Source organism: Chanos chanos, chromosome 3, assembly GCF_902362185.1.
Source record: "Chanos chanos chromosome 3, fChaCha1.1, whole genome shotgun sequence".
NCBI classification, from domain to species: Eukaryota; Metazoa; Chordata; class Actinopteri; order Gonorynchiformes; family Chanidae; genus Chanos; species Chanos chanos.
The window spans coordinates 31509752-31537318 of NC_044497.1; the positions used below are offsets into that span (position 1 = coordinate 31509752).

The 27567-nt window shown below is 43.4% G+C and overlaps 1 protein-coding gene across 2 annotated transcripts; it reads right to left on the bottom strand.

Moving 5' to 3' along the window:
- Positions 1 to 2846: 2846 nt before the first annotated feature.
- Positions 2847 to 27567, bottom strand: eif4g3b (eukaryotic translation initiation factor 4 gamma, 3b). Of its 2 annotated transcripts, XM_030768286.1 has the most exons (35): positions 27007 to 27567; positions 23248 to 23347; positions 21657 to 21833; positions 20346 to 20438; positions 19812 to 19844; positions 18320 to 18340; positions 16668 to 16840; positions 16298 to 16416; positions 16047 to 16150; positions 15724 to 15849; positions 13708 to 13849; positions 12675 to 13490; positions 12440 to 12519; positions 11930 to 12143; positions 11645 to 11769; positions 11183 to 11302; positions 10869 to 11024; positions 10454 to 10651; positions 9867 to 10013; positions 9222 to 9458; positions 8306 to 8410; positions 7994 to 8132; positions 7681 to 7769; positions 7176 to 7272; positions 6160 to 6280; positions 5662 to 5870; positions 5287 to 5402; positions 5015 to 5187; positions 4554 to 4679; positions 4339 to 4420; positions 4024 to 4122; positions 3778 to 3924; positions 3600 to 3681; positions 3196 to 3342; positions 2847 to 3052 (listed from the first exon to the last, which is right to left on the bottom strand). In XM_030768286.1, the coding sequence occupies exons 1-35, from the start codon at positions 27165 to 27167 to the stop codon at positions 2871 to 2873; spliced, it is 5256 nt and encodes a 1751-aa protein (XP_030624146.1). In that variant the 5' UTR covers positions 27168 to 27567; the 3' UTR covers positions 2847 to 2870. The 2 variants fall into 2 exon arrangements, with proteins under 2 accessions (XP_030624146.1, XP_030624145.1); XM_030768285.1 differs by lacking the exon at positions 18320 to 18340 and having other exon boundaries at positions 11930 to 12146; positions 13708 to 13798; positions 16298 to 16409; positions 16667 to 16840; positions 23248 to 23320.

Below are 27567 nucleotides of genomic sequence, written 5' to 3' on the forward strand. Positions count from 1 at the left end.
ATAGATGTTTTTGTTTTCAAGAAACATTTCACCCTAACAAATGTGCCTAATATTTATCTAAGAATCCCAAAGATTATGCACATATTATTGTCACACAGATTTTCACGTCACCAACATTATCAGTTATAGTTCCATTTGAAGGAATAAATAGATATTCATATAGATATAGCTTCAGTCTGAGGAAATTCTAATTTGTGTAACTCTGATAAATGTTACTAGGGTATAACTCTTTTGTATGAAACAGAGAAACCCTTCCAGTGTTTAGTTCAACATTTCAGTGGATTACTAAAAATAGTACATTGTTAAAAAAAACAAAACAAAACTGAGTATCTGTTTTAGCAATTCAGGTTCATGACCATACCCATATTCAAATGTAACTTTTTGTGTTACTGTTTATGCTTGCATTTTCCATACACTGAGCAAATGTCTGTATTTATTGAATACAATCCTCTGATGTTCAGTTTTGTATTTGGGAAATTAAACATCAAAAGGGAAAAAATCCTCGTGTTTGTTAGCCTATGTTTGTAGCTATAAAGAATGTTCCTGTAAAAGGAACTTTACTTTAGGGAAAGGTTGTGCCTCTTTGGCTATGTTCACACTGTCAGTCCAAATCCGATTTATGAGCATATCCGATTGGAATCCAATCATATGTAGCAAGTCTGAACAGCCAAAAATCTCATGAGATACGATTTCTACAAATCCATTTCAAACCACGTGCGTATGTGGTTTGAAATCGCATTTTTCCAAATCCGTTTAGGTCTGACTGCCCTGATCGGATTTCAGGTGTTTTCTTTTTACCATTGTGACTTTTGACGCCACGTAAAGTTCGCGTGTACATCACACGTACAGGAAACATGCTCGTTTGGTGGCGGAGGGAACCATTGACGAGCCGTTGTAGGTCGTTGAACAGTGATATCGTGGGTATGGCTGCACGAAATAAAGCGGCAAGCCTCTGACTGTCTCTGACGCTGTCTCATTATTCTTATAAAAATTGCGCCGCGTCTCCACATTGCCATGTCGTAAATAAGCAAAACCCGTTTCATTACCCTCTACCATAGTTTGTGTATATCAACTACTTCTACTTTTGGGCGCAAGGTCGTTACTACAGCAACCAATGTGGATAAGATCGAAAATGAGGATAGCAACCCGGACACACAGATCAGATCTGATCACTTGCAATATATAATGTGAACAATCAATCAGGAAGATCGGATTCTGATCGGATATGCAAAAAATCGGATTTGGACTGACAGTGTGAACCTATCCTTTGTGCCCTCTTGATAATGGGAGGAAGTCACATCAACAGCAGTCAGTAACATGAGTGGATAACTTTATCACACACAAAATGAAGAATAGCACGCACTACTGTCGTCCAAGTTATCAATCACCTCTGTCAATTCTTATGACTGATAAACATCCAGAAATGGGGCAAATGTTCTTGAACATGATGGACCAGTAATATTCTGTCCATTAAAAGAGAACTATGGGACATTCTCCTCAGCACACCTATACCTAACAGATCAGGGAGACCAGAGAACATGTCACTACAATGGCTATAGCCAGGATTACTATAGATCATTATTCTCCATCTCAATACACTTGGTTTTCTGACTGCTCTCATGTTGTGGCATCTGTTTCCTTCTCTCTGGCCCAGTGTGACAGATGATTATTGGAGTTGGAGGGGAGTGACTGGTCTCATTTTTGAGAACCAAAATATGATTCAGTCTCTTCCAAAAATCTGGTAAACCTGTGCTGACAAATGAGCTAGCAGGAGGTATAAAAAGTCACAGTGAATATAAGATTTCAACATTCAAACAGGAGGCAGAAACTGTAATGTTGTTTTTGAATGTGAATGTTGTGGCTGTATAATCCATGAATGCCATTTTAACACCAGCATGGACATGAAATGCAAAACACCAGCAGCACGATTGTTTTGTATATCTTTTTTTTTGTTCTTAATTTATTTACAAGGTTTAATTTTGCTCTATCGGTATGAAGAATTAACAAGCACTTTCGGTTCAGCAACATTTCTTTAGTGTTTCTTTTTACAAGTTGCCGTTTGCTCATTTAATTCCATTCAAAGTTCTTGTTGTTGATTTGTTGACTCAGCAGTCTCCTGAATGCATAGTTCTGCAAATTCTGCCGGATTATATATTTCACATAGAGCAAGCTAAAGCAGAGGGAACAACTGGTATGGTTATTTCAGGAATAACCTGTAACGTCTGACGCCATGAAGCGTCAGTCCTCCCTATTATCCTGACAACTATCTTCCCAAAGAAAAACAAAACAAAACAAAAAAAAAACATAAAAAACAAAAACAAAACAAAAAAAAAGTCTTTGTCCTTAACCGAACAATTTATGATCTAGGGAGGGTGTTTAACAATTGTTACCATCATTATATTAATAATAATATAATTAACATTATTTATTAACTCTCTATCCATTGATGCTTCATGTTTTGACCATCTGCAAAATGGTAAATACACTTTCATATTTGCAGTTCTTAAAAAAAATAAATTAATGAGTCTGAACTTAAGTTTTGTTTCTCCGTAGCATGTTTGTATTATTAAAGTCTTCTCTTAAAAAGTAACAAAAGAAGGAAAATTAAAAACTTAAATGAAATATCTCTATAAATAATACATGAATTTTTAGTGCTCCAGCAATAATAAGTCACGTCGCTGCACGTCAGTGTACCGTTTCGTTAAATCTCAGCCACAATCCATTCTTCCAATTGTGCATAATGTTTTGCTTGTTATCTTTTGTTTTGTTTTTAAAAGATGCAGTTATTGTTTTCAGCGACTATTGTCTTTTTTTTTTTTTTTTTTTTTAACTCTAATTGGCAAAAAAAAAAGGTGTCCGTTATCCTCTTGTCAATTATCCTCGGACTCTTCTTCGGCCTCGCGTAGCCAGGTGAAAAAGGCGGTGACAGACTTGAGGGCTACGCCTTTCCCTTCCTGCTCTGCCGGGTCTTTGCTGGCTTCCCATTTATAGAATGCATCCTCTGATATAACGTCTTCATCATATAGACAATCAAAGAACATCCGGAGCAAGTCTGCAAAAAGACAGAAAGAGAGAAAGACAGCAGGAAAGAAAGAAAGAGGGAAAGAAAGAGTCATTTCAGCATCACTCCAAATTCCGGACAGAAGCTAAGAGTATTCAGAATATATGGTTCCATTTTGAGAAGGCTGTACTCACTTGGGGGCTGGTCCAGTTTTACTATCAATGCCTGAAGTGCATAAAGTGCTTGTAACTGTCTCTCTGTGTCTGAGTTAAGGTACTTGTGTAACACAGGCAGTCTTTTCTGGATAATGGCTGTGTCCACTTTGCTGGGGGCACTCTCAGCTAGACAAGACAAAAATTAGGCAGACAACAGAGAATTACTGAGTGAAGGAAAAAAGAAAAAATTAAACTTGCACATACTCAGCACGAGCACATTCCTTCTTTCATCTGAGGACATTTCACTCTCCAATTACAATTACACTTTACTGTATCTAGCTGCCAGGCTTTTCACAGAGTACCAACAATATGCCATTGATCACCTGGTTGCAAAACAGCAGTAACTGTGTATTGATTCAAAGATCAAGAAGTAACTGACTTACTTTTCACTGCTGCCTTGCACACAGCAGTCATTAAAGCTCTGAGGAAGGGAGGGGAACTCATTTCAGCTTCAGTTAGATTTGCCTGGAACAGAGACCAATTACATCAACAGTGACAACACACTAAAACCAGTAGAGTTGATTTGGTACAGAATTGTGTTAGAGGCTCCAGTGAACGCACCTCTACCCAGTCAAAGATTTGTTCATCACCAACCATGTCCTCGAGGAGTAGTTTTTCAAGTTGTTTGTTCAGTTCTTCAGTCGTGAGGGGACTCTTTGACTGTGATTCAGTGGGACTCATGCAGTCCGAGATAGTAAATTCTAGTTTCTGGAGAGAGTTAAGAAAAACGCGCACGTACGCATTTTTAGGAGGGCATTTACAACTTGTCTCTAAAATACAGGGCTGGAGGTATGAATGAGGACTTACATTGTGGGTGATGAAGCTGTTAACGTCTTCCGTCTCAGGGAGAAAGTCTGCCCAGCTCAATCCAGAGTCCCTCCATAAGGCCCCCACTTTTCTATGGCTCTGTAACACAGTCAACCCCACAGTGGTTAATAATATACAAACCCCCCCCCCCCAAAAACGCTCCCACAATGCTGAGTGGGAACAGTAGCTGAGGCGATATATTAACTCAGTGTCTAAACAACTACCAACACACAAATGACTCAAACAATTTTTTACAAGGGAACAAAAGATGAAAATATTTGCAGAACATTGAGAGCACTGAGGTTTTCAACTTACCATATGTTTGCATAGAAGGTGCAATATTTCAGAAAATAAAATCCCAGCTCTTCCCACAGGGAGTAAAGGTTTGCTAAATTCACTGCAAAGTCAGAACACTAGTTTAGATCTCAAGAATCAAGTTCTCTTATAGTAAATCACTTTAGTAGAGATCAGGAAAAGAAAAAAAAAAAAAAAACACAGGATGTGTACAGAGTAAATGTGTATGAGCTCACCTAAATAATTCTCTCATAGAGATTCCTCCTTCTCGGAGCATGGGCGTGACCAGCTCCGCTAAGTACAGCCATATATGGGGAATGTCAATGGCCATATCGTCTGCTAACTCGAGGGTTTCAGAGAACCTGCACAGCAGAGGGTAAAGGCAGCATTACAACAGTACAAGACACACACTTTACTGAGCATCAGATTTCATCCACAAATAACCACATGTATTAGAAATGTTCTCCACACACTAAACATAATGTGTGGCTGAGATATTCACGTAGTTCTGTTCCCTTCAGAGAGGTCTGAATCATGCGAACTTACATAACAGTTTAGAGTTGTACACATCATATGCCATTTACACTTAGTCAGAAATGCGGGAAACCCTGGGGACTCTTATCATGCAATACAGCAACCTCATCATCCTCCGCCACTGTGCAGAAGGTCCAAGGGGCTTTTTACATGCAGCTCTCACCCTTTGAAGAACTGAGGTTTGGAGAGCGTGCCAGTCTGGACCATCTGGTAGAAGAGCTGACCCATGTGGTCTCGGGTGATCTGGCTCCGCTCTAGTGTGGACTCCACCCCAATTCGCACAAACACATGGAGCATGGAGGCCTGGTCCAGCTCCTCCACACACTGCACTGCCTCCTGAACACACGTAACCACAAACACCCCATGTATTTTCTCATCCTATTGATTCTTGGAAAGCAGACATCTAGCGTAACCTGTACAGACAAAGCCTCATACCTTGTAATCGTTTATATGCAAAAACTCATCGATGATGGATTTGGACTTTCTCTCCATCTCTTCCTCTGACAGTGCAGGCTTCTGTGCAGTAATACTTCCTGGGGCTTCAAGTTTCACTGCAGCACGAGAGAGAAACTATTACGGGAGTGTCACAAACACTAGAGTGTAATTTAGTAAGACATACAGACATATGCAATACACAGAACAGCAAATCAAAAACAGAAATCATCCTTTAATGGTTTAAGATCAGTGTGTTGGTCTTCACTGGATATGTTCCTGTCAGTAAAACTAAACCAGTATATTCAGGGCAGAGAGACTGACCAGCGGCATGCTGTAAGTTTTCTGAGAGTGGACATGTACGACGTGTGGACTCACCAGAGTCTCTTGATCGACTGCGCTCTAGTTTCCCCTTGTCTGCGACACTGCTTGGTGGTTTGGGTGTGTCGGGGTTTTCTCTGCGTGGCTCCTCCTGAGGCTGCTCCTCCTGAACGTCCTTGGCACTGCCGCTTACAGAGAGCGATCCCGAGCGCGAGGGAACCAAACCGATTGGCTTATCGTTACGCTCACGCCCCGAACTCCCACGGCTATGCAGAGTCAACACAGAGCACCCGATCAAACTCACAATCTACAGCTTAAAAGGGTTACCACTCTATATTTATCAGGAACTAATGAACCATCACGTTCTCTGACATCATTTCAGTATTAATGTATGCCAACTGATAAACAGAGAGAGCCACCTAAAGAGCCTGAATATGTTACTTTTTCTTTCTTTTTTTTTTTTTAAAAGATGGTCCCACCAGCATACAACAGACATGCGGCTGCCTTGCTAAGCGTGGCTGTAAAGGTTGTAAAGAACCGATAAGGCTATGGTACCTGCTGAGAGTTCTCCTGGAGTCAAACTCTGCTGTGGCTAAGGGAGGAGAAGACGCTGAGGGGGCAGAGGGCTGGAGGGCAGAGTAGCGGTTCAGACTGGTGGCACTTGAACGGGAGACATCTGTCAGACAGAGACAAAGGGAGTGAGAGAAGGTAAGAGAAAAGAAGGCTTTTCCAATGCAGTCTTTTTCAGGAACCACGAACTTTTCCAGGAACTCAGGATCTTTACTGCCTTTTTCACAGGAGGAATTTGGGCCAATTTAGGTTCCTGAACTACTTTCTAATACTTACTCTTGCAGTACTGAATGTTGCTGATTATTCAAACACAAGCGTCACACAACGACCAAAGAGACCAACCACAATTGTTAATAACCGTACCATGGTGTACCTCATTTTAATTTAGCAAGCAAGAAACAGTAATAAAAACTGGCAGTCATAGAGGCCAGTCATAAAAATGGAAAACAAGAACACACCAAAACCGGCGAAAAAACGGAATGACCAGGAGGTGCAAGCCTTATTTAGTATCTATTCGGAGGACAAGATTCAGAGCAAGTGTGAGTCGGTAACTTGGAAAAGATGTATCGGGAAATTTTGTTGCCTTTAGGTGAATTGGGCATGCCCCAACAGCAAAGCAGCACTGGGGAAAATTTTAAGAATTGAAAAAATACAAGACAACAGTGACCGAAGTGGCTCAGACAGACCCAGACTTTCTGTATCACTTACTCCTAATTTACATGATCTTCACAGTTCTTGAGGTACGGTAGGAAAGCAAAGAAGAATACACTCAGGAACTGTGTAGTTCCTGTTACAGAAAGTTCCTGAATCTTGGTGGAAAAGCGCCTCATATTCCCACAGCATGGAATGACAGTGAAATATTAAAGATCATAAGTACTGTGTGCAGAGAATGGATATTCTGAATTTACTCTGTGCGTGTGAGGACATCTCTGTACCATATTTTATAATGTTTATCGATGCTAGATCTTTCACTTCTGTATCCAAGGTGATTATCTGTTCACCTGATTCACTGGCCTTGGCTCCAGCCCCTCCACTGCTTCCTTTCATCCAGTTGAGCTGAGCTCTTGGGCCCAGCTGGATCTTATCGTCTATTGTTGGCTGGGGAATACACAGTACAATGAGATCATATTACATTCATGATCATGGATGAAACACAGATGAAATGCACAGCATGACAATGAGAACAACCACCAGGTGGTGCTATTGCCATAACAATATTAAAAATAGCCTTAGGAACACTTAAAAAACAGGGGTGCAGAATACAACTTTCAAAGGCAAAGACATATAATGGTGAACTGAGTGATACATCATCCCCATTATTCTAATTGCAATGATCTCCGGCAACACAGCTGAGGGAAAATCAAAAGTGATGGAGTGTATCAGGTCTCAGTGACTTTTTCACCTTCTTTCTTGAAGTTGCCTATTTAGTGATTTACACTCAGTCTGACTCTCTGTGTCTTGTCGAGAGAGAAAACACATTTAACGGGTTAGGACAGCTCTAAGTACCTTAGAGATCTTGGGGAACTTGCTGGGGTCTATTGTCCTGCTGTTCTTAGTCACAGGCACAGTGTTCCAGGTCTCCTCTCTCTGCACCACTGCAGCATGAAAAGAGAAAGGTATGGATGGAGAGAGAGACAGAGCGAGAGAGAGAGAGAGAGAGAGAGAGAGAGTGTGAAAGGGAGTACAGATAAAACGAGGAGCAGTCAGCGTGTGCTGTAACAGAATGTTCAAAGCCAAGCTCCTCCTGCCGCTCTTTGGGAGAAAGGAGATCCAGAGGACTCAATGTAAGCTGTAAAGAGGATTACAGGGCCCCTCTGACCTGGTCTTCTCTTATTGTCCTTGGATAGCAACTGCTGATGGACCTTCCTCTGCTCCTCCTGCTCCTCAATCTTTGCCTCCTTGTGAATCTGTTCGATGGTTTTTGGGCCCTGGTCGGCTCGTCTTGACACCCAGTTGTGCTATAACCACAGAGAAAGGGGATGGATCAGACGTGCAAAATCAACCCCTCCAGACGAAGGTTTTTCCTCAAATGGCTTATCAGTATATCTATTGCCATAAACGACTGTAAATCTCCACTGCTCTCTCCACAGGGGACCCTCAAATTAATCAACACACGGTCAGAAACACAGACCAGTCTCAGGTCAATGACGTCCTGCAGCATGAAGCGAATGCGTGATGACGTCTTCCTTTCCTTCACAATCTTTTCCATCTGGTTGAAGTACTGATCCATTCGAGGCTAGGAGAGAAAAGGAGAGTGAGAATATGAGTGTGTGTTCTGATGCAATTCCATACAACTTAAAGACAAAGCAGGCACGGTTAGGCAATGAATGCAAAAGTACTTAATCTTTTTTCATTTTAATGTTTGCTCTTTATAAGTACATGAGGGAGCTCAATGCAAGCAAATAGTTCTCAAGATGAACCCTTCCTTTGAAGTTTTATATAGCGGAATCCCAGAAGGGAAACACATTTCCCAACACACTTAGGTCTTGTGGAAACATGCATATGTATAACAAGAAAAGAGGGAGGTTGGTTTCAATTGTATTCTCATTGTTTGCTTTTGGCACACTCAGTGAGAACAGATGACTGTCACAAGAGAGTCGTCCAGCAAAACCAGCCACTGCGGTGTACCTCCAGTCTGACCAGCACTGCCGGAAACCATTACATCGAAGTGCTCTCTATCCACTTGGGCCTTTTACTATCTATGGTAACTCAATCCAGGAACACTGCTAACCTGGGCAAAATCAAATAAAGTTATGGTTTACAATCTCCTGAAACACATCTCCATTTCACATTTATGCTGGATACGAACCATTTTTATTCAAGCTGTCACCTCACAACACATTGCACTGCGCCAAATGAGAATACATTAATACTGACAGGATGTAAAATAAAGAAATAAATACACCACTGTACCTCACACCCTCACTCTGCCACTTTACAGAGAAAACATGACTTTCCAAAACTCAGGCCACCCCACGACATCACTTACATAAGACCTACACTATTACCCTGGAGCAGTGGCTTTCTGACGCAGTCGGTGGACTCACCTTGGCTTTCTCGAAATCCAGATCCTTGCCGATGGTGGTGAGCAGTCTGCACAGGCACTCTAAGCTCTCCTCATCGTGATTCTTCAGCAGCTTCACCACACAGTCATGCATGATGGCCTCTGTCAGCATCTTCAGCTTAAACAACTCTCCTATGAACTTAATGTTGCCAATGGAACGCCGCCGGGCCTTGTCCTTGGCCTCCTCCAGCTCCTCCTGCAGCCGCTCCCGCTCACTGGCCTGAGAGAAAGAGAGAAGAGAGACACAAGGTGGAAAAGGAGACGGCAAGGAGAAGTGAAGCATGAAGGGTAAGACAGACACAACAAACTCGAGATGGATACTCAAAATGGATGTCACTAATAATTTTTCCAGTAAAGCGTGTAGCACAAAATTGGATGGCACCGCACTAAGCGAAACCCCTACAGAGAACACTCATCATTGGAATGGGGCAGCAGTACACAACTGCTGTCCACAAAAGGACTTCCACGTTTTTTAACACAGAAGGATTCGGATCTGATCACAGTTTGTCTTCTGCAATAACTGTGCCCTTTGAGAAACATTTTGACTGAGAAAACAAAGGAGGACTAGGGTGGGTTCTTCCCACAGGCATAACGTGTCATTTACAATGGGCAAAGAGAGAGAACTCACTGAGGCTGCTGCTTCCAGCTCTCTCTGTTTTCTCTCAAACACATCATCGTCCACTTTATCCTTTTCAAACTCCTTCTGACAGCGGTTTAGAAGCAGCTTGCGGAAGTTCACAGTGCTGTTGGGCTTGTCTGCCATTGGCACTTTGAGCTGTCAATCAGATAAAACACATGTCATCAAATTACTGGTACAATTAACATAGCATCTATCAGTATTAATCAGTGTTCTTCAGCCCTCTGCAGATTGGGGAATGAGTTTTGATACATAAATTATAATGACAATAATAATAATTATAATTATATAGGAATGACCATGTTGTAGATGTGCTGGAGAGTGTGGCTGATTGAGAGCACACAGGCTTATGATCTTGCCATCTCACTAAACAGTGTGCTTACTCATTTGTTCAGTTTTTCTGTTGTGTCTGTTCTGTGATACTTTACTACGTTTTTTCTTTTGTTTTAATACAGGTTTTTGTATTAGAACTCTTTCTAACGTAAGCATCCTGACTACATTCCCCAGGCACACCACACTGTACTATAAATTAGGCCCAACAATCCCAAAGAGAGAGACGGCTGGATGGTCTAACTCACCGTGGCCAGGCAACTGCACATATTGCCATAGGCCACAGAAAAGCTGGGCTCATCAATGGCCTTCTCGAAGACCAGATCAATGACGCCTTTGAGCCGCTCTTCTGTGTCAATGGTGAGGTCCGTCACCTGCTTCATCAGCTGGTTAAACATCTGGGGCGTCAGTTTATTGAGGATGCTACGCACCTTCCGGAAGAGCTCCTGTGTACAACAGTTAATGAACTTACTTAATTAATCACACATTTTCTCTATTAAATCTAGATTAAATAGCTAACCATCTTTTTAATGACTCAAATTAGTTTTATATCAACATAAATGTACAACTGGAGTTAACGGCACAAAACACTTCTAATGGTAGACAGAGGGAGTCATTGCTTGTTTGGCGGCCTGCGGTGTGGCATGGTTTGTGGGTGCTGACCTGAGTTTTCTGAGACTCTGGATCATCTGCTATGTTGTCTCTCTTCATGCCAGGCTTCCAGGCATTCTCAGCCTTCTTCAGCTGTACCTCATCATTCACTGACACATTCATGATGATCTTGCGTGGTGGAGGCCTCCGGAGGCCTACATTCAATAGCTGGGGGAGTGAGGACAGTAGACACCAACTTTCACATCTCTAGCTCAGTAGGTTTCAAACAAGAGAGGGACATTGACACTTTGATATTTGGTATTTTTTGTGTGTGTGTGTGTGTGTGTGTGAGAGAGAGAGAGAGAGGGACAGAGTGTGAGTCCTACCGGCGCTCCTCTGCCTCCTGGCATCTGCCTGCCAAAGTCAGCAAAGGCTGGGGTAAAGTCGGGGCCTCTGGATATGACCCGCGGATCCACCGGCCTCATAGGCAGCTTATTTTGGTTAATCTGGAATAATAGCACATGACAGTGAAACAGGAGCACAGCACTACTCTGCTCAACAGCATCTGACATTTGTGAATAAACTGCTAAGCCATCTTACAGAAGATCAACACAGAGGAGAGTAACCATTGTTTTATCACATTCACACATAACCCTGTGCAGGGACCTTAACTGTTAGAAAGAAACGAACGACAAAACGACAAAACTAGACATACGTTTAAGAAGCAAGGCTAATGAAAGCATGTCTCGTTCACACATTTCACATGTTCAATTAACACGCTTCACACTGTCATTTAACAGTAATATTTTGATTGAGGAAAAACGCTTTGCATTGTCATGAACGCTCACCTTGTCCAGAACCACGTCAGAAATGGGGGGAAGGCCCTCTGGTTTCTGCACACAGGCAGGCATGAACTGGAAGCCCAACAGAAAGTCCCTATCATACTGCCTCTTCCCGTCTTTCAGCACTGGCTCTGCAGGCCAACAGATACAGAAGCAGAGAGGGAAGATAAAGTTAGAGTTGGAAACAGATAGAATGCAACAAGAGGAGGGGAAACATGGGAGAATAAGGCAAAATCTGCCACGACATTTCAGGGAGGAGAGAAAAAACGGAAAAGAGGAAGGTGGACTGACGTTGCAACGGTTTGGTGGAAGTCTCTTTCAGCGCTGGCGTGATGCCTCTGTCGCTGCTCTCTGTCTCAGAGGTGTGCTCTGCTCCATTCCTCAGAGGCTCTAATTCCTGTTCTCCATTCTCCTCCACCACTGCTGGCCCCACCTTCCTCTCCACCTCCACAGGAGGGGGGCTGGGGCTTTGTAACTCAGGCTCTACGGCTAGCTCCTCTGTCTCCTCCTACCAAACACAAATTCTATTACCATAGAGTGATATCACAGGCTGCAAAGCAAGGGAATACTGAGACCAGTTTCAGTCATATCAGATTAATACTTTTTCCTTCAACATCTTCTTTCCATATAAACACAAAGTCCCAGACGTACCTAATTCAACCAACAGTAATATTCAGGCACATGTGACAAGAACCTTTCCACACGCATTTTCAAAGCTGTTTCGCTAAATATTTACTATCTAGCCAAAATTCCAAGTCACATGAGAGGAAATATTAAGGAGTTACTCAGACCTAAACTTACCTCCTTGTCTGGACACTGAACGTGAGTTGTTGGAGTGTCCTCTTTTGGCTTCTTCCAGGTCTTTGGTGCACTAGATGTAGCTTTATCAGGACAGAGGAAAAATGTTAATTGATTGAGTTAGACTGAGTTAGATGGCATTAAGCCATGCACAGTGAGTATCTGAGGAAGCTGAGGCCAGTCTGACACCAAATTCAGTGGTTGAGTGTACTAAAAGTACAATCCACCAAGTTTTTACCTTGACTTGAGCTTTTTCTAAGGTTGGATTGTGGTTGGGGCTCCAGCTTCTCCTCCTGTGAGACCTCAGGTTCTCTCACAGTCTCTCTGCTCTCTGTCCCCATGGAGGCCCTCCTGGCTTGAGCTGTCTCCACAGCAGTCAGGCTGGGGTGGCTCAGGCCTGGAGGAGGAGCAGGAGCAGGAGCAGTGGAAATAGCAGCAGCAGTGGTGGTGGTGACGATGGGGAGGGATGGGGTGGTTACAACCGCAGCACTGGCCTCTGAGACAGCCACTGGACTTTCTGCCCTCAACGCTGTAGACTCAACCTCCAGGGCCTGTCCGGTGTGGCTGGTTTCGGCACTGGGGGCCTGGGGCTGGGACTGGCTGGAAGGCAGCAGCTGGGTGGCCACTGTGGCCTGGGGATCCGAGTCATTACAGAGGGAAGCAGCATCTGTGTGAGCCAGTCCATTGACAGCCTTGGTGGCCTGGGCAGGGGAGGTGGATGAACTGTGAGAAGTGAGCGCCTCGGAGGGCGTTTTCTGTGGCTTAGCGGCACTCTCTGGTTCTGGTGTGAGTGCTGGCGCGGGGTTTGGCTCATCAGAACAAACTGGGGGTTCTGTTGCCCCCCTATCAGAGACAGGCTTGGGGGTGCTGAGGTCTGAAACTGGGGCTACACTGGGGACAAGCTCTGGACCTGCAGCAGGAAGCTCAGATTTCTCTGGGGGAGAGGGCTCTGGGGCTGGGCTGCTGGGGTCCCTCCTTTCTACAGGGGGCTCCGGCAGCCGCAACCCTGGAGATGAAGACTTCAGTACTGCGGACTCCAGTTTTGGCTTGTCATCTACAGCCAGTGACAGATGGAGGAGACGCAATGAGAAGATGAATGAGAAGCAAAAACAAAACATAAGCAGCATATCCACTGCCACAAGAACAAAACGAGAAAGAGACCAGTCGAACAATTATTCATCTTGTACGATTAATATGTATGATGACTCAAATGAGCAGGTCCCTATGTGCTGAGGCAGAAAGGTCAGGGGGGCAAGGGAGAAAAGGCTGACCTGGTTTCAAGTCGACAGGAGCAGAGACGTGTTGGGAGCTGTCCACGTTATACATGACGTGTCCGTGATCAGCAACCTGGCTGCCCAGCTGCTGGGATTTGAGGTAGAAAATGTGAGGATAATGAGGGTGTGGACATAAAAACTAGCAACACAGAAAGAGAGAGATAGCAAAAACACGCAATGGACACGCAAACACATAGACACAAAACAGAAACAAGTGGGGGAAAAAAAAAAAAAAGAGGGGGGTGGTGGGGCCAGACGAGAGGAGTAGGATTAAATGGGTAACATAATTAGGGGAGGGGATGGACGAGAGGAGTCCAGAAAGAGAGGGAAAGGAAGAGAAAGGAGGGTTCACGGGTGATCAGAAGAAGCAGACACCGACAGTGGAAATTAGAGAGAAATGGACAAAAAAAGATGGAGAAAGAGAGGAGAGACGGACACTGTTAACGTTTAGGGAGAGAAGACACAGCGTAAAGAGTCACAACACAGCTGTGAGTGTTCCCTTTACAGAGACAGTGTTCAGAGAACAAAGATCAGGCCAATGCCATTAGCCATTCCTTCACTATTCTGATCAGCAGTCTATGTAGACAGAACATAGGGAAAGACTGAGACGAGACACAGGGCTTGAAGGCAGGCAGACAACAGGGTAGATCACATATATAACTATACTATAAGAAATATGAGTGATGCAGCTGATCTTCAGTTATATCATGCAATATTTCAGGAGAAAAGTGTACATGGCTCTTATACATTGCAGTGAGTCTAGTGCATTATAGTGAGAATGGGAAGGGCGCAAACCGACACACAATTTACCGATCAGATGAAATGTCAGTGAAATGTTTATCAAACTGTTAAATAGTAAAAGAACCACACGGCACACCAGGCAAATACAAGCAATATGGTTTCACAGAAAGAGTTAAGAACATAATTCCAGAAGAGATGCAGTGAAAGTAGCATATTCATCAGTCTAGAGACTAACATTTAGACTGGTCTCCAAAATTAAGAATGGAAAGCAAGGCTCCAGACCAACACCATCCTGACACACTGGGGCTGATAAAAAATAGTGTGAGGAACAATATAAGATCTCTTTGCAGATGCCTTTTGGATGACAATGCTGTGTGACTTAATTCTTAAAGTATCTAAAGAAGATGAGACGTTAACCAGTAAATGGATGCTAGATAGTAACAGTAACTAATGAAGGTAGGCCTGTCAATGAAGGTAGGCCTGTTAACAAAAGATGTGGCTCACGGCAGAAAAAGGTGGCTACATCTTAGCAGCGGTTGGTGAAGAGCCATGTCAATCAATTGCTGGTTTCAAATACTCAATCTAACTCAAATGACATCTGACAAAACTAACTCTGCCGAGGTCGAATCTACCGGATGTTATGGATAGCGTGATTAGCAATCCAGTAACAAAGTTAGGGTTTGTACAGCTGGGTTAATAAATGTGTCACAGGGGCTGGCTAGATTGAATTTGACTGTTTGTATATGAGGAGTAGAAAATAAAGTTTGTGTTTGGTCACTATGGCTACCTCCCATGGGCTGAATGTTTGATGACGTGAAAACATAAAATGCAGTTCTCACATTTTTTAAACTAGTTTCATTGTTCTCCCATCTAATTAGTATGTGAATAAAAAACTGATGATATTTATCACTGGATGTTAAACATTTCCACAGAGGAGTTCATATTTGGGACAGTCAGTTTTCACTTCAGCACAGATGAGACAATCTTGCTGAATGGTGTTGGGACACTTCTGAAAAAAAAAACTTACTCTGAGGCTCTCTGAGCACATGGGTCTTGAGAAAGCAAATTGTTCGTGGCTTTATATGAATAAAATCTCTCCATATTCTTATAAATATCTAGCTAAAGTAACTGAACAATAGTCTGGCCAAAGACAAATGTTAGAAAATGATGGTGAGCCATGCAAGCAGTTACTGAAGTGGAAACCTTCACTTTACAGCAGAGCGGTTTATCAGTGAGTGCTGCAGACAGTGCGTTCTGGATTAAATGTCTTACCTGCGGAGGAGTGGGTGTGGATGAGGGTCGGCCCACGGGTGGGGTCGTGTTTCGGCTTCCGCCCACCCCTGACAGGATCTCCTCTGTAACGTCCTTGCCGCCCTGGTTGGGGTCTCGGATTCGGATCTTAGAGGACAATAACCAGACACACAGTATATAACTAAAGCATCAGGGAATTACAGCTGCCTGAAATTCCTGTAATCAGGTTTATCTCTCTGATAAATCCATCATTCTTTCCTTTTATTGATAATATCATTCACGTTGTTAAGAGCGATGCGCTGGATTTCTGTTTTATCTGGATAGGGCAGTTTCCAAATACTCACTGTTTTCTTTTCTCTCTTGGCAGGTGGAGGTTGCTGTGGTGTAGGCACTATTATGGATGGGGAGGGAGTGTACATTGTCTGACCAGGATAGTATGGAGGTCCCGCTAGACAAAGACAAAAAAATCAAATTCTGTTTACATGAAAATTAAAATGCAAATACAGCCCAAACTGTCTTTGGAAAAACTGATTTGGATGTGAAATGAAGGCTAGGGACGTTCCACAAATGAAGCGGAGTGATTGGCCAAACTCACGATATGGTGCGGGGAACTCTCCAGGGCTAGGTCCAGGGTAGAAGGTACTTGGCCCTGTGGGCTGAACTGAGTATTGCGGTGGAGGTCCCACATAGGGAGTACTGGGACGATACTGTGGACACAATCAACAATGAAATTCTTTACACTACGTATATGGTTTATTACACAGAATAAACCATATACGTAGTGAATGCCAAGTCAATGCCAAAATGCATTCTCTGAAAGCATCTGATCTTTTCTTCCAGCATTTCACATATTTTCATAGACAAAAACATGCTCATAGTGTTTCCTCTATTTGAAAATTGTCTCTTTTTTCACATGTTAAGTTCATGTAGCACAGGTGGATCTGATGGGTCATGGCATTCTGACCATATAGTAGGGAGCCGTCTGAGGGGAGGGGAAAGCCATAGCAGTCATAGTCATCATTATGGGCTGATTGGAGGGGTAGACTGTGGCGGTGGGAGTCTGGGAAGCAGGTCGAATGGAAGGGCTGTTGCTTGGAATGGTGGGCCGCGCTGTTTGCATCTGAGTCCTCTGGAAAAACTGTGAATCGGAAACAGAAAACAGATGAGCTAATGACGCCTTTGCAATTTAAGTCTGAGAGCAACAGCAGTTTCTACATGAACTGAAGACTTCAGCAGTTGAGGTGAACTGTTTATGTATGAAAAGTGAGGAAACAAAGTCTTTGAAATCTGCCTCTGAAATCAACGTAACATATGCTCCATTACAAAATAAGCCAACAAGCTGAAATTTGTGCCTGAGAGCATAGTTTTTTTTTTAACACTGCTTAAGGGCTACCATACGAAAATATTTAGTGTCCACTTATCCATATTAATCAATTTATGACTAAATGCTGCAATCTCTATGATGTAATTTGCCTGAGAAACATGCAGGGGAGGAGGCAATCATGTTGGACATCACACCAGTTTCAAAACATTTTTTGCCTTGTGGGTACTGATGGTTTACCAACATCTCCCAGCCTGAACAGAACTGACAATGTTCATATAAAGTCCCAATTTAAAGCACAAAGTAAGCTCATAATAAAATGTCACTATAAGTAGAGTTATGAACTGAACAGGATTTAAAATGTGTGCACTATTTGTTGGTCTAACTGCCACTGTGAAAAATGAAAGTTTCCTACTGTTTTGGTTGGCGTAATCACTTTTAGACGTAATGCTACCACACCAGCAGAGGTTCACTTTATATGTCTACACCCATCCTTTATAGCTGGCACTCTGATAGAGCTGGTGCATTGCAAGCTACTGCCTAAAAGATGGCCTGGGATTACTTTAAGACTCTGATGTAGAATAGAGGGAGGATCGACAACATGGTCAAATCAGTCACCAAAGTCAAAATGGTCTCTGTAATGAAAGGAGAAACTGCAAGTGAGTGAACTCTGGAGCTCAGCTTAGTGAGCAGACTAAAAGACTTCAATGGTGAGACACTAGTGTGGGAAAGAACATATGGACTTTCAGGTCAGTGCCATCTAGGGCTAGAAACTGACTATCTGTTATCACTTGCCGCTGTTCAGACAGTGTTCACAAAGAGAAAGCCAAACTTGTTTGCTCACTCCATAGGTCAAGAGTCAAACCTATGGCAGATGACAAAAGAGACCTGACTCAGTCAATGAATAGCTTCCATGGGAAGAAACCATGTTTGAACTTAGTGGAACTGTTCAGCAAAAGAACATCTTAAGACGCTGGTCATGCATCTGAATCATTCTTTGTAAAACAGCATAATGGAGAACAACATTCGCACAGATGGAATTAAAATGATGGACAGGTTATAAAAATAAAAGTTGTTGTATCTCAAGAACCAGGGACTTAAGGAAATGCAGAAACAAAAAAAGATAAAATGGAGAAGTTGGTTTCCTTTTTGGGTGGGTAAAAAAGTGTAACTGCAGTATACTGGGTGGAGGAGCAGATAACTGACATTTAGAGGAAATGGGAGGGGGGGGGGGGGGGGGGGGGGGCGGGAAATCATGCCATGCATTTTGGGTATTTCTTTAAGATTTCATATTACCTGAATGGGTCTGAATCCTCCCTTGAATATTGAAGCAGGAAAGAGAAAGAAGCTAATGGGATACCGCACTAATTGGTATGGAGGGAAAGAGAGCCACACACACAAACATGCACACAGACAGACAGACACACACATCCCTCTCTCGAAAACTGTGGTCAACAGTGTGTGAGGAGCCTGTGTTTCTAGTTACACTGTCTTTCTGATAGACGTTACCAGGGTGTGCTAGTGAAACACACTGAGCAAAATTAATGAAGAAGGGTGCACACGCACTCACACACACACTCACCACAAACAAACACACACACACACAGGAACAAACACACACACACAGCAAGTGCAGCTGAACGTAGCTGGCAGACATTCTGAATGTGCCTGTATATGTAAATGCGATTTCCTCCAGAGAACCAGATTAACAGCTTCAAAAGGGAAGAAAAGGAACCAGACGTGGACATTGGGTTGTTCAGACACATCACAGGGCTGAGATTAAAGCCACACATACTGCCACACTGGAATGAATCACACAACAATTTCAGGTGACAATCACACAGACACACACACACCCACCCGAACTCACAAGCAAAACAGAACAGGATTAACCTTCATGTCAAACACAGACAAATAATTCCACAAAGAGTTCCTTCTCTGAAGTCCAGTTTATGAGCTACAACATTTCCAGAAAACTTCTTGATAAAATGTTCTCAAACCAGGAAACAGGTAAGGATTATAGTAAATGAAGTACTTCATCATAAAACATCTTTGACAGAAACTGGAGCAAAATATAGGAAATTGTTTGTTTTTTGTGCTTCAATACAAAGTGCAGTGTTATTTATCCCCACAAAATCTTTCCAACTTGAAAACCCTAAAACCTCACCCTGTATAGGGCAGGCGTCATGTATGGGCACAGTATGTGGGCCAACCACAAGCCACTTTCCTGTGTGCGTCTATCCTCATACAGTCACTTGTCTGACACACATCAGACAACAGACTCTATTTACCCTACAAAGCAGTACCAATACTCCTTATGTGTCAACAAAGAAAGTGGAGAACAGAAACTATACAGAGTTCAGACACAGAAAAAGATCAGAACATGCAGTCGCAGTTTGTTTTTAGGCAGCCTCAGGGACATGGGTGTGTGTATGTGGTGTGGGTGGGTGTTTGTTTGTGTGTGTGTGTGAGTGTGTGTTCTGGGTGCAGGTCAGAGCAGGGCAGTGCAAGCTTGTCAGTTCTACGGTGCAACAATCATTTAGCACAAGCCACCTGAGAGTACCAACAACTCCTTTTATCTACGGCTGGCTCAGCAGGAACAGTCAAAGAGCCCTGACAAAACTCTCTTACATCATCTCACGGGACACATTCATCTTCCTCAAATCACTACATCCAAGCCACAGCTCCACATTCCTGAAAATCGATATCTATGTCATGTTTCTGCCACACACACTCACACGCAGCGTGCCGGATCTGATGGTGAGGTGTGTGCATATGTGTGTATTACCTGGTGATGGGCAGGACGAGGCCCCGGGGCAAACTGAAGCAGGGAGAGAGAGAGAGAGAGAGCGAGAGAGAGAGAGAGAGAGAGAGCGCGAGAGAGAGGGAGAGAGAGAGAGAGGAAGGGGGGGGACAGCCAAGCAGGAAGGGAGAAAGAGCGAAAAGAAGAGAAATGAGAACAAATCACACAGACAAAACCACAAGCTGCAAGTAGCAGCAGAATAGACTGCTTCAAAGGCAGCACAGTTATTACTGGAAATACAAGGGTGGCACATAGCTGACTCTATTAGGTTAAGTCAGTATTTACGACAATACATCAATGACATCGTCAAGCAAAGCATCATCTAAATACTCAACGACGCTGGGCGGCCCCAAGCCACAATCAACCTCTACTGATTCAAGTGCAATCAGATGCTAACTACAGTACAACCTCAGATAAGTGAAGCCACTAAACACGACACAAAAGGAGTTAGATGTAAGATGTCAATGCATCACCACAGATTAACCTGTCCAACCTGCTTATGAGCCATAGGGCACTTACCGGGCGGCTTTGTGGCTGAGCATTCATTGGCTGGGCTGGCGGAGAATATACCAGAGGGGTAGTGCCAGCATTCTGCCCTGGATTGTACGGAGACTGCAGCAGGATGAGAAGCCGAGGTCACAATCACATGTCCCCCCCAAAAAAAACAAAGAGACAGACAAAGAGAGAAAAAGAAAGTGTTAGGCTAGGAGAGGGTGCCAGAGACCCTCTCTATAAAAATCAGTGCCGTCAGAGTGGACTAAGTTCCCAGTGTGAGGCTTGAGTGAGTGTGGGTGACAGACTGAGCGTATCCACTCCCTTCCGCTGCAAACACTGACTGCGGTCTGCTGACACTGACAAATCTGCCATCTCCTCACACTGCCTTCGAAAAGACAGAGAGGGAGAGAGAGAGAGCAAGAGAGAGCGAGAAAGAGAAAGAACAAGAGAGCGAGAGAGAGAGAGCGAGAGAGGGGGGTGGGAGAGGGAGAGAGAGAGCGAGAGGCGTAGCCCTAAACGTGAGTAGGTGCAGGCTTAGAGCCTGATGCGACAGGGCTCTGTCCAGCGTTCAGTGCTGTATCTACATTACAACTCTCTCCAGCCCATCAGCTGCACTGCCCCTCACATGCAGATCTGGGTTTGTATTTGCCGTTTGGGAGAGGAGGAGGGGTAATTAACGACTGTAAACAGGATAAACTATGAATAGAGTGACCTAACTCCACAGGACTGGTGTAGCTGGCATTGCAGTGCCTTCCCCAGCCGTTAGAGTGAAAATGTGAGCGCTAGTCAGACGAGGAACAAGCTCCAGAATAGCTGAGTCACCCTGACTGACTTTCTATTCCTGGGAAAGAATCAGCTGGGTACAGTGTGCTTGTGGGGGTGTGTGTCAATGCAACTGCGTACATGAGAGGTTGGGTGTGGAAGAGGGCAATACGCCATATCTAAATGCATAAAAGACATAATAAACATGCTAGATACGGATGTTGATATACAGTTCATAAACGACATCATGATGACCTAGAATCAAGGAAGTTTCACATGCATATTTGTTATCAGTGACTACGTAACTCTTTCCAACTTACTGGAGGACTCAAATGTGTCAAATTAAATGCTTTATGACAGTTTCTATTTATAAACATAAAAAAACTAACAAGCATGGTCAGAATCACAAGTAAAGAGGGAACCCCAACCAGTATAATTTTTCCTGTTTATGATAACAGTGAGCAGTCTGAAACTATGTGGACTGTAGCTGACAAACTGCCTTCAATGAGTGGCTTCAAACCTTTTTCAGTATAGCCTAGGCTTTCACAGACAGAGTTCAAAAGGTGCACTCACCCCTCCTCCTGCGTCCCAGGCTTTAGGGTGGCCATACAGGTGTGCTGTGGACACCGTGGAGACCGATACCTGAGAGAGTCCTGGGGAAGAGGCATGACCCGGCGGCGTGGCCGCTAGGTTCGGGTGTCCCTTGGTGATTTCATGTGCTGTGTATGAGGGACCAGGGGGTCTCTGTACCTGGAAAAAAAACATACACAACCACAGTCAAATGGACCCACAATTACCGAGTCCTACCTTGGGTCAAAGTCATTATGACAGATCATCCTATGGCAAGAATCAGTACAGAATGCCTTGCTGATCAGTGTGTATCAACTAGAGACACAGCTGAGAGGATAAAGACTTCAACAATGGAAAGGGAGCTTTATTCTTAACTAGGCTGGATGAGAGAAGCCATGTCGTTTTAGTCACTCTCTCTTTCTGGGAAAGCAGCCAGCTCACTCTCTGCCTCAGTGACAACAGGTTTCTGTGTGCACTTAAAGGCAGATGCAAATACTACAAGCTGTGGTCAATTCTAAATTCAAACCAAATTACTGCAAAAGCAGTTGTGCTACATCATCTCACAGTACAAAGGTACAATTTGCTGTGTCACAGCCTGAGAATACTGGATTTAGACTAGTGGCGCTGTAATTACAAATTGTAAACGTGGGCAGAGAACTGATAATGAGATTAACTTGGTCGCACTGGGAGAAGCTGTAGTCTGTGCAAGTGCACAACTCATTAAATAAGAAATGGGCGCCTGCCGCCCTGTTCCTCTGCCCGAATGATCAAAGCCAAGGACCAGACTTCAAACACTGTGTGCTCTTACCTACAGCCATCTGCAAGCCGGCCCACTTGCATAGTAAAAACTCTTACTAAAATAAACATTTCAAACAGTGCCATAGTCTTATCCCCACCATATGTGTGCAGTAACGGTCATTAACCCTTACTGATGCGCAATCTCCAACAGCTCCGTTTTGATAGATGGTAACCTAACTTTCTCTAGCTGCACCCACAGGTGGAGAGTAACTGACCCACTTTTGCACTGTTACCAGGGATTACGCAGCTTATCAGTCAGCCTGTGCTTCTGTAGGGTGGGGTGCTGAGCAGGGTTAGAGCCTGAGAGAGGGGAGTGAGATCATACACAGCCAGGCAGTCCAAAGATCACAGGCAAGCAGGGGAGGAGAGCTGCTACTCTGACCCAATACAGGAAGCAAGAGCTGGGGGGAAAGACCAGCTCAGCAGAAAGTAGCGCTGCGCTCACCTCTCTATCCAAACAGCTGCCTCTCTCTCTCTCTCTCTCTCTCTCAGCTGACCAGCAAACTCTCATCACTTTCCCACTGCTGTAAAACCTGGCATTTTACCTGACAACAGCATGCGAAAAACCGGGTTCCACTGTGGATATGCTGATCAGGCTTAAATTATAGAGCCACAGTTTCCTTGCATTTAATGTTTAGACTTGTGTCATACGACGGAAATCTTACGGTGAGGTTCCAAAGACAGCTGCGTCAACAGCAAATGCACAACACTGTAGTGTAATAAAACTGCTTAAAAACTTAAAGTGGAGCTGACAGATGTGTGTTTGTACATCAGAGAGCAGAAGACTCAAACTCACGCTGTAAACGGCAGTAACTCCAGGCTGCGTGGGGAAGATTCTCTCCTCCAGGGGTGGCTGAACTCTGGGGATACTGGGGCAAAACACATTAAGGAAAACTCTGGCACAATGCAAAACAAATAAACAAAGGGAAAACCACACTTGGGGGGAAAAAAAAAATCAGAATGTGTATGGTAAAAAGCCCAACATACTCAGAGCACACACTCATGATGAAGAATATCTTCTAAAATCTTTTTCAGCTTCTGGAGAATTCAACAAAAATGGCCTGTTCTTTCTTGTTTTTTTGTTTATACTGAGAAGAATCTGTAGCTATGGGGAATTACTTTATAGGAGAGAGTGAGAGAGGGAGAGAGAAAAAAAAAAAACGATAGAGAAGAAACACTGCCAGTACTGATGCACCGCAAACTCTTCCTGAGGCAGTCAAAGACAGAGTGTCAGAGAGCAGAACGGTGCTCAAGTCATCAAAGCATGCATACACACAAACGCAAAAGGCGAGCAACGCTCTTCTTTACCCACTTAGACACTTTTTCCACCTTGCATTCCTCTCTTGCTTCTCTCTCAGTATGTCTGAGAGCTTGTGGTTTAAAGCAGCCGACCACAGAGAACTGCAGTGGTGATACAAGCAGATGTGCGTGCTGAGTGGATTGGAATTCACAATGTTGTCAAGGCATGCCTGTTCCCATCAGTACAACTGGGGCAACCTCCAGCATAGACCACAGCTCAAGTATGCCGCAGCATTAAGGGGAACATTAAGCTATTATCCAACACTGTGTAGATTTCATTTTCACATATTTTCCAGTCTCTAAACAAAATCAGATAATCATTTTCTTTCCTAATTCATAAAAGATCTTCCCATAGTTTCCTCTGGAATATCTTTTTATTAAACAGACCCACAAATGATGTTCTCATTTAGCGACCAGGAAAATCGGTCTGAGGTTAATCAAACTGGATGCATCTCAAACTTCTCTGCAGCCAGGGCTCATCAATTCAGCCATCACTGAAATAACATTAAGTCGGAGAACAAGAGTTTTCCATTGAAGGAGCGCAGCCAGCTGCTGCTGTATGGGTATAGTAAGAATACTGACATAGTCAGCAGAGGCTACTGGAGATGGAGCTGCTTATCCCTTCTCTGGGACAGTGGCGGCATGGCCCAGGCTCCTTCTCATGCCAGGCCTGAGACAACTATGCCATTGTTATGGGAAGGGGAAATTCTGCTGCCTCCACTGGAGGACACTCTGATTCAGACTAAATATGGAGAACATGAGGGATTTACTGAGTAAATGGATTAATTTGACAGCTATGCCTTGAAGCCTCTTTTTCTGGCACATTACCATGAAAGAGCAAGGATAAAGTTTGTCAGGAGTGCAGCTTAATCAATGCTGCTAAGTGTTAACACCTTCATTTTTTTTTATTTAACAGAAGAATTCAAAACTGGTTAGTATTATATAGGGTCAGATATATTTAGCCCTAGATTGCCTCTGTTAACAGTCCTCATACCCAGTGCGACACAGTGACACAGTTACTTCTGCTATCACTATCCCATTAAATTCCACCATATGGATAAACCACAAAGTTTCAACAACTTTTAACTTTCCATTACGTCTACTTTAGATGGTAAATTTCTGGTTCAATAATGCATTCGATCAAGAAGATATTAAAACTTTTTCAATTTCCTGATTCTCCAAATAAATAGCAATTAACTAGTTACTGAGTGGAAGCAGAGGTAGAAGTACTAGCCAAATGCAACTCTGTATGATAGCTGATATATGACCCTTTCTTAAATAGGACAACGAAGGTGGAGGGCAGAACACAGAGTATTTACAGTACACCTAATGGTAAAACACAAGTTTTAGTCTAAGCTGACACATAATTATCTGGATACATAATTATCCTCGTCTTGTGAACACGGAAAGCATTGCAAAAGAATTACTTCTTGGGCTTGGAATTCAAGACCGATCTTTAAATTAAACCCAATCATCCACACATTTATAAGACCCCTAATTAACTGACCTTTACACCTGGCCAACGCACACTCTAACACTCTATAAAGATCAGTGGACCCATATCACTCCCTTGGAGATACAACATCACCTTAATTAAAACAAATATTTATTCAGTGACTTCCTTTAAAACCACCATTACTGATTTCATAGCCTGTTATAAGCAGCCATGTTGCTGCAAACGGAAGCAGCAAAAGGAAATAAAACATTACCTACAGAACTATTTGGGGAGTTCCCCTGTCATTTCCAAAAAGAAAGGCAAGACAGAAAGCAAAGGCAGCAAAGGAAGGCCCATAACTGACTTTTCATTAGGGTATAGTGTAAACAGGTTGATAAGAAGACTATACATCACTGTTTAGTATAAAAATTCAAACTGGGCTTTCAGTCTCAAGACAAGATACAGACATAGATGACAGTGTAATAAAAGATCCTTTCAACTGACAATTAAAAAGGAACAGAAACTAAATCAAGACTATGGACGGTTTAAACAAATTGTCACTACAGGCTGAATACAGCAGCTGTCAATCCAAGTATTGATGATAATATGAGGCTGTATAAAAAGCAAGACTTTTCCTGTGCTTGTGCACCGTACTTTTAATTTTATATTATTTGCGGAAATTTCACAATCGTAGAGAACTGTGCATTTGACAGGTATCAATACATAACTTTGTGATTACAAATATCAGGCACAGTTACAGAGATGTACACTATACGAAGCTAGTGCTGCATTATCTCTAATTGAGTGGAGAAAGAGGAGGTTGAGTATCCAAGCGTCTTTTGCACTTCATAGTAGGAAACATTCTGACAAAAGAAATGTGCAACCAGGAACATAAACTGACACAGGCTATGACAAAGTAGCCCTGTCCTCTCACGCATTGCGGTAGGGCAGTAACCTCCGTGTCAAGAGGTTAATATCTCTCCGTAGTAAATGCCGGCATTAGAATGCCCACTTTTCCTACAGTAGTTGCATAGCGAAGACAAAGAGTGCAGCTCGGAAACTAACAGGTCGACAAGATTAGGTTAATTAAAATGGAACTGCAAGCTGCATGATTATCAATAGCAGAAAAACAAAACAAAACCAAGATGCCACAGAGTGCAAGAGGCAACAGAAACTGCAGCAGGCAAGCTAACGTTACGTTGTCTGACTGTCGTTGCCGATGCTATCTCTCTTAGCTAGCTAAGCTAGCTACCTTTTGTAGCTAATGTTGGTAACTAACCTAGCGTTAGCATTCCTAGCTCAAAAATACCGAGGATGCAAATTCAGTGGCGAACCTTTATTTGAAGCGAATAAATGGTTTGCTAAATTATTCACCATTCCTTACACATAAACAACACCCCATTCACAATTACACTTTTAGTTAAAGTCATCAGGCAGTCTATCTAGCCAAACTACATTTCAAAACACCTCTAAACTGGCAGTCCAGCTGGATTGCTGAACAGAGTGGAACTTCTTCGTCCACCAACCGGCAAAATTGCCGGCAACTATTACAAAGCATTTGCCAACAAAGTCAGTCTGCAAGTAAATGACAAACTGCACCTAATTTCTATTATTTATTACGCTGGTTTTTTACTTTACTGTCTAATTGTTACCATGGGTTATGTCAAACAAAGCAATCAAAAGAAATAGCGTTAAAGCCAGCAGTCTAGCTACGACAGACTAAATTAACACTTCCCGTCAAGGCTACCTCGGTCAGCCTTCAAACACAAAAATACCTTTCGGATTTTCAATAGAAGGGGAGGTGTTTTCAAACAAGGATACTGCGTCGGTGGTACCGGTGGCGGCTGCTGTGCAACCGGGGGCCCTGGCAGTGGTACGGTGGTCAGGGTACCCCGCAGCTGGCTTGAAGAAGACGGCCCGGTTCCAGGTCCACTTCCTGCAGCAGCGGCTGATTTCGGGACCGCTTTCTGCGGCAAACTCATTGCAAAGTTCAAGAGTAAAATATGTAAAGTAATAAATAGCTAACTAGTTACAACTAGATGTTATAAACAATACACAAAATATAGCTAAGAAGTCGCGTTAGGACCGGGCCTTTTCCTTACACAAGCAAGTTGCCGGTAGCAGAAAATAGGATAGAAAAGGCTTTAGCTAGCAGGCTCGCTAGCTTATTGAGAGAGTAGCAAGCTAACGATAGCTAGCTAGCGCTTATTGTGGTTTATCTTCATTGCTGAAGGTGGGGGGTTGTTCCCCCTCCCCGGCCGGGGTTTCCGAGGATCCAGTTCGTCTCTCCTTGCCAGGGCGATTTTGACAGTGTCCCCTTCTTAAACTTGTAATATTTGATTTCAGCGGGTGCTATTTTACGAGTACCTCACCACTGTGAAG

Coding starts and splice junctions, on each gene's coding strand:
- eif4g3b (XM_030768286.1), bottom strand. CDS start 27,167: ATGAGTTTGCCGCAGAAAGCGGTCCCGAAATCAGCCGCTGCTGCAGGA. Junction 20,439..21,656: donor CCTGGGACGCAGGAGGAGGG/GTGAGTGCACCT, acceptor ATCCTGCTGCAG/TCTCCGTACAATCCAGGGCA. Junction 3,682..3,777: donor AAATCTTTGACTGGGTAGAG/GTGCGTTCACTG, acceptor TCTCTGTTCCAG/GCAAATCTAACTGAAGCTGA.